General features: G+C 36.8%; 1 protein-coding gene across 1 annotated transcript in view; it reads right to left on the bottom strand.

The window, feature by feature from the left end:
- The window catches only part of LOC101864231 (kinesin-like protein KIN-14D), a gene marked incomplete in the record, with an annotated part of 69,615 nt that overhangs the window by 13,021 nt on the left and 49,387 nt on the right, over positions 1 to 7,207 (bottom strand). Inside the window, 4 exon segments of the mRNA XM_035970262.1 lie at positions 1,203 to 1,253; positions 1,910 to 2,004; positions 3,919 to 3,924; positions 6,560 to 6,668. Of these exon segments, the coding sequence (XP_035826155.1) occupies positions 1,203 to 1,253; positions 1,910 to 2,004; positions 3,919 to 3,924; positions 6,560 to 6,668 (261 nt within the window).

Here is a 7,207-nt window from a genome sequence, read left to right as displayed (position 1 = left end):
CCCCCCCTCACCCCACCAAAACAAAATCTAGAAAAAGAATATTTAAGATTATTAATCAACGTTTTATTATACTTTCGCGCACACTAAAAAAGGTGCAATCTCATGAAAGTGCAATCTTATGAAAGTACAATCTCATGAAAGTGCTATCTCATGAAAAAATTTAATTCAATAACACACCGGTGTTTTGGGTCGGGCTGTTTTTGGTCGCGACTGCTGCATGGCCTCCATTTGACGCTGAGCGGATGTAGCCTCCGCAGAGATATTGCCATATTTCTCCTCTAGATCTGACAGCTGAGGGAAACAAATACCGTTATAACAAATGCACTAGACCTGCAAATAAACAGACTGACGACTGTCTGGCAAATACAAAATATCATGTCAGTCTTATATAACATTCATTGCTCATTGTTGCAGGAAGCAACATCCCTGCATTCTGGACATGTCCATTGATGCTCCGTTGCTCTCTCCAAAAAGTCATTGAGGGTCTTTCTACTGATTGTGCTAGTGCATATCTCTTATATAACAAGTAAAGTGTAGCAAAATTGTTCTTCACTTGATTATTGAACTCTCTTTAGTTTTTAATTTGTTAAAGTGTTACGAAATATGTATGGAAGACAGGATTCACCATACTTGTGACATCAAGCAATAGATTAAAAAGGAGAATAAAAGAAATTTTAATCTCAGGGAACTTCAAATAGGAAAATTAAAAACCTGCTTCCAAGGGCATGTGACTAGAATACAAGTATGAATATGTGTCAATATGTCAAGATCTAGGAATTGAAATTTTCCTTTCTGTTTTCCCAAACAATTTATTCACAGAATTTTTAATTGTAAGTTTGATAAGGTCACCAGGACGTGTTATGCTAAAAAAAACAACTAACAACCCCAAAAGCAAACAGAAACAGGTGAAGAAAAAGGTCAAAATCTTGTTCATTAATATTATTTTGTATATATTATAATATCATCCTCTATACTTGGCTTTTCAGGAAAATAACAGAACGTGTAACCAAAAAATCTTCAGCTTTTGCATAAAGTCTTTTAGAAACACACAGCTGTCAATGTAGATTTTGAGCAAAATAAGCGGTAAAATGGTTACAACAACAATTATTGAATATGACTGAAATAGCTTCCATAACGCATGAGCTCTATTACCATGGAAATCAAAATACTCTTTAGAGTGATTGCTATCTTTCGACACATACCTGCTTTTCCGCTTCAGCTCTCTGTTTCTTCTCAGTTTCCAATTCTCTTTCCTATAGAATTTGGAAATAAAACAGGAAATTTATTAATGAAAAAATAAACAGCCACTCTATCTTCTCAGAGAAAGCCTACATACTCCACGGTTTGTCAGTGTTTTTATATTTTCAGAGCACCTGAGGTGTCTAATCAGTAAAACTGACAACTCCACACTCAGTTCCAACAGACAGCAGTTGAAATCCCAAATACACTAAGAACTAAGTGAGCTTATAGGTGAAGTATGAGAAACGTCCATGATAAAAAATTATTTCTGGGTTCACACTAACATTTCTCTACATGATGATATCTAAAGCCATTTAGAAATTCAAGGTACACCTCAACTGAAACTTAAAACATCTTGAAAAGCAAGACACTGCAAAAGTTGACAATGATCACACCACTGATTTCAGAAAAAACCCAAGCTGATTTGTTTTAGCTTATGATGAGGTTCCAGTTGTATCTGATTTGTAGTTTATGGTGAATAAGCACAATAATTACAAGATCTAGACAGGAACAGACAATGATAATGATACAAATTATAAGAAATAGAAGGAGCAATCAATTATCATGTCCAGGCCTCTGTCTCCAAATAATGAAGCATAGGGTTTGGACACTGATAAACGACATTATCATTAGCCTGGTAGCTTAGACGTTGTAGGCAAATTCTCTTCACCAGTTTCTTCAACTTTTCAGTGAGTTCCTCAATTCTTGTGTCTTTGTCTTCATCAGCTTTGGCTTCCTTGGATGTCCTTTGTGGTTTCAGCCAGTCTGAGGAGAAATGAAAATCAAAGTCAGAAATGCAAGCATTATGCAGAGAACTTTGTTCTATGGATCATTCCAAGATGTCTGATAAAAATATCAATTCTATTATAAAAATCTTTTCCTCGCCTTCCCTTTCAATTTCTGAGCACCATTATGTATCTGAAAATATTTAAATATAATTAATTGTGAACATAGTCTCCTGTATTCACAACATGCGAGCAATTTGTATGCATTTTCCCTCTTGCCTTGTTTTCTACAAATTATGAACGTATTGTATCAGAAGACTCCAACACAAACAAAAATCAACCAATCAATGAAATAATTGAATACGCTAACTAATAAAACACTATATTTGCTCCAATGTCTTTAGGAAAAACAACATACTCTACTGTGTTCTAAAAAGCCACACATTTAAAGATATTAAGTATAATTCTGTACTTTTGAGGCATGTGTTCATGAGAAATTTGTAGCAGCCGCTGTGAAAAAACAGAATCTATCAGTTGTACTTTCACTGTGCTGTGCTGACTGGGACAATACTATGACAAGGTGGCTACAAATTATGGACATTGTGACGAAGGAAAAAAGTATAAGTCAAAATATATCATACATTTCCTTCAGTAATGCAACAGATTAGTAAACGTAACAAATTGTGAAAAACTCAAACTTTGACAGTTGTCCCAACGAGATCATTTTGCTGTTTACCATCATAATATTTCAAGTCATTAGTGACGATATAAATCGCTTTCCTAATAGTTTGGACAGAAAACGACTTGCCATGCGCATAGAAACAGCATCAATTTTCCATGAAAGAAAAGAATACTGCAAAGTAGTAAACTTTCCATTAAATAACGCCAATATCAAAATGATAAGAGGCTTTTGAGGACATCTGGCTTTATTATTATCATTGTACATGACTCTTTACATAACAGAAAGCCAAGAGCACTTAATTGTAGTCTCCTCATCCGACTTTCAATTATGACCTTCAGTTAATATGATCACCATTACCCAGTATTGTAGAAGAGTATAAAAAGAATTGAAGACTTGGATAAGGTTAAAACAAATCTGTGGTAGTTAAAAAGACGTCCAACGTTTCGCCCGTATGGCTTTAGGAACAGTGGTGTGGTAAGTATAGAGTTGTAAGAAAGGGACTAGCCACGGGTTGTAAAGAGTCTTGTTAATAAGAATAAAGACAGTTTTAGAGGGATCTCAGAAGTTTGTAGGTCTACCCAATGATTTTTTTTTCTGCAAGAAGATTTCTTTTCTGAAGAACATAATCTCCAAAATTCCCAAATATTACTGACATCATTATCTCCTCCTATGTCATCATCGTAATTAAACAGCACCATAACAAAGTCATTCTTCTTCTTCTCATCGTCAGTAAACGATATTATCGCCATAGAATGTACCGTATATATATATATATATATATATATATATATATATATATGCCATTTAAAAGACCAGAAACACCTTTACAGTGTCTCCTAGAAGAAAGCGTGCTAGCATGCTACTATAGTTTATAGTTTTTCTTCTTTTTTTTTTTTGAAGAAAAGAAAAATATCACAAGCGAAGCTAGTGAAGGTATCATGGACAATATCCCTTTCCCTTAATTACATTCTTACGATAAAGATAGATCAGGATCAGTTAGTCCTCAGGGGTGACAAAGGTTCATTGACAACATTACAGATTTCACACTTTTTTAACAGAATGTCAGATTGAAAAGGATTATAAAGAAGTAAGATATCATTCATCTGAAACATTAATAGGATAACCCCCTAGACGCTTTTATAAAACCATAAGAATGACAGAAAGAGAAAATTCGTTCACCAGAGAGCGAAAGTGAAAAGAGAAAAACAAAAAGAAAAAGCATTTTATTGCAGCAGAGAAAACCTCTAAGAAACGTTTATGTCGAAATCATACCAGCCTCTGAAATATGAAAGAAATATATTTTGATAAAAACAATAAAGCATCGAACCGTTAACCTTATCCACAATTTTACTACAATACCCAGGTAATCAAACACATGTTCGCATTTGCAGGTCTTATAGATATGATGGATGAGGTGGATCAAAGACAACAGTGAGGGAGGGAAGAGGTCAAGGGAGGGAGATGGGGACTTGTGATTTCAAACTCCAACTCGGTGCAGTCATTCCAAAATGTTGTGCTATACATGGGATGTTACAATTTCAAACACCTTACCAAGGAACAACTCGTTTCAAGGGTTGTAATAGCCATTTCTATAATAGTAAGTACCCATCAAGCTAATAACAGTTGCATTTATATAGCGCATACACATGCTCCTCGGCATGCTCTTTGCGCTTTACATAAACTATTATTACCCCCAGCAGACCCTAGAACACACAGAAACATTTTAGGCTTCCCTGAAAGCATACTGTGCAAGTACTAAAGTAGAGGATAAAGCACTAAAACACTAACGTACAAACTGAAAAGATCTTTCGCTGTCTACAGCAGGGTATCCATTTCCACTTTGGTGAAGAGAGGAAAATTTGCGTACAGTTCCCAAGGAAGCAACATCGGGCTGACCTGAGCCTCGAAACCCCGATCCTTCATGTACGCGGCTGGTTTTTGGCTACGTTTTTGTTCGATTGGGCAGGTTCCCATTTCGCATTCATCCAACCCTCATGATTTTCAAGCCTGTCTCCATAAAAATTTCAGTGATCACGTCCTTTTAAAAATATTCTCAGTGTTCCCAAAGAATGAGACAGAAGCTGTGCTCACAGAATTTTGTCAGGATAAACTTGCAGTCGGTACCATGGGCAATATTATAATAATATTTTATATCAATAGAAAGGTAAACTAAAATAAAAAGTGCCAAAATTGTAGAGGTTTAAGACCCCTTTCAACACTGTAAGATTATTTAAGAGGGGTCTCCGAACTTAACGTAGGCTTACATCTTCTATAGGACAGAACTAAATAGGAAAATTCGTGTAAAGTGCCTTTCCCAAGGATACAACGTCGGGCAGAGCTGAGCCTCAAACCCCCAAACCTGCAATCTCACCATTACGAGTCCTGTGACGTAACCACTAGACTACGGACGTGATAGTGAAGTTAAGCCAATACTAATTAGATTCTTAGTTTTAGTAAGAGTTTTACGGCACTTGCAACACAATAAGGTCATATAAGTGCCCAAGAATAGATGTGTTACAAGAGAGTAACATACACATAAAGGAGGAGTGATAAGGTCGATCGATGTTTGATAGGAAAGAGGGATCAAACCACACCAGAGCACCCGCCAACCACCCACTCTTATTAAATTCGAGTCAAATTCTTCAAATAGCCTCTACATAGTGTTGTCTTTATCTTCTCTCCATTCATCAGAACAGGTTTGACGATTTATACAGGATAATTATACGTGAGGGTCTGGGTACAAATTTCAAAGTTCGTATGAAATGAGAGAGTTCAGATGAATCTGTAGGTGAGATTCAGAAAGGGAGTTCAGATGATGGTGTATGGATGTGTTCGTAGTGTTTCTGTGTCACAATGAGCATTTTTGTATTAATGGCTGTGTGTGTGTGGATATGTGTATGTGCATGTTTGTATGTGTGTGTGTGTGTGTGTGTGTGTGTGTGTGTGTGTGTGCGTGCATGGGTGTGCGCGTATGTACATGTGTGTGTGCACGTGTGCATGCGTGTGTGTGCATGTATGGGTATGCCCATGCGCGCGTGTGAGTGTGTGCGTATGCATATGTAGGCCTATGTGCGTGCGTGTACATTCGTGTGTTTGCATGTATGTGTGTGTACATGTGTGTGTGTGTGTACATGTGTGTGTGTGTGTGTGTGTGTGTGCATGTGTGTGTGTGAGAGAGAGAGAGAAAAGAGAGAGAGAGAGAGAGAGAGAGAGAGAGAGAGAGAGAGAGAGAGAGAGAGAGAGAGAGAGAGAGAGAGAGAGAGAGAGAGAGAGAGAGAGAGAATTTATGTCTGTGTGGGTAGGGAAGATGGTTCACTTTCCCTTGCTTTATCTTTCATGACCAAAAAAAAACTACATTGTGACCATTCAGTACATCAATAAACTCCATGCCGAGAACATGTCTCTACTCACTCACTGTCAGTTCAGTTGCAGCCAATGAACAATAGAAGGTTATGTCATAGAAATCAAACTTTCACATATCACTACAATCGCAAAATATTAGTTTCCAAAAGCGAACATTTAACCTTCATTGAGACGTTAACGTTCTAGGAATTCAAATACTTATTCCTGAAAGGGAAATACTAAATTTCACTTTCCGAATGAGTAAATCATTCATGATTTTAATCTCTACTGTCTCCGGACTGTTAAAGATAACATAATGCATGACAGTAATCTAATTCTTTTTTAAAAGGAATCTAAAAAAAAGAAGAGAAATCCACACAAACACTGAGGAGAAGTACTTTCTTGTCTTTGGCAGATGAAAAAACACAATTTTCCATCTGAATTAACTCGAAACAGAAAAGAGCTTAGCCAACCCACAAATAAGAGAACCCTCAATACAAAAGACCTACAATCCTACAATAGGCCTAAAGAAACACATTATGAAACAATATAAGTCGATTCCGCAGCTCACCATCTCCCTCCAGCATGAGGTAGGTGCCAATACACTCGTCTGGGTTATAGTTGCATGCCCGCAGCAAGGCCAGGATATCTGCCCGGTCCTTCCAATGGGGTAAGGCTTCCTGGAAACACCCCAAAAAAAGGGTCAAATCATATAAAGCAATACATCGGCAAGCTGTTCACTAGTTCTAATCCCAGAAAGAAACATTTTTCAGGAGAGAAAAAAAAAATGCAGTTTCATTCTTATAACAGTTGTACCTACATTACGTATCTTTTTCTGCTTTTTTTTAAACATTAAAGTTTGAATTTTGACAAAACATTTCTCAAGCACATGCGATCGATACTACATTATATAAAGAAACTGCATTGAAATAATTCAGATCATTATTGAGATGGGCTGCTCCAACTCTGCTACAGCTTGTTGGAAGATGCCACTGATGGGTCCTAAATCTTTTTTTCTTTTGTTTGTCCGTCAATTCTGCTATTTCCTCCCATTTTGTGATCGTTATTTCGTCGTGTTCATCTTTACTCCTTCAAAACTCTTTCATTCAACCGTAAAACTTCGATTATAATGAGGAGGTGACTTGCCAGCACGATAAAAACTTCTCTTTAGAATATCACATTTTTACTCCAGCACTGATTGTTTTAGTTTCCTCCCCCC

Source organism: Aplysia californica, unplaced genomic scaffold (assembly GCF_000002075.1).
Source record: "Aplysia californica isolate F4 #8 unplaced genomic scaffold, AplCal3.0 scaffold00244, whole genome shotgun sequence".
NCBI lineage: Eukaryota > Metazoa > Mollusca > Gastropoda > Aplysiida > Aplysiidae > Aplysia > Aplysia californica.
The sequence above is the reverse complement of the archived record's forward strand: the minus strand, read 5'-3'. Positions and strand labels throughout refer to the sequence as shown.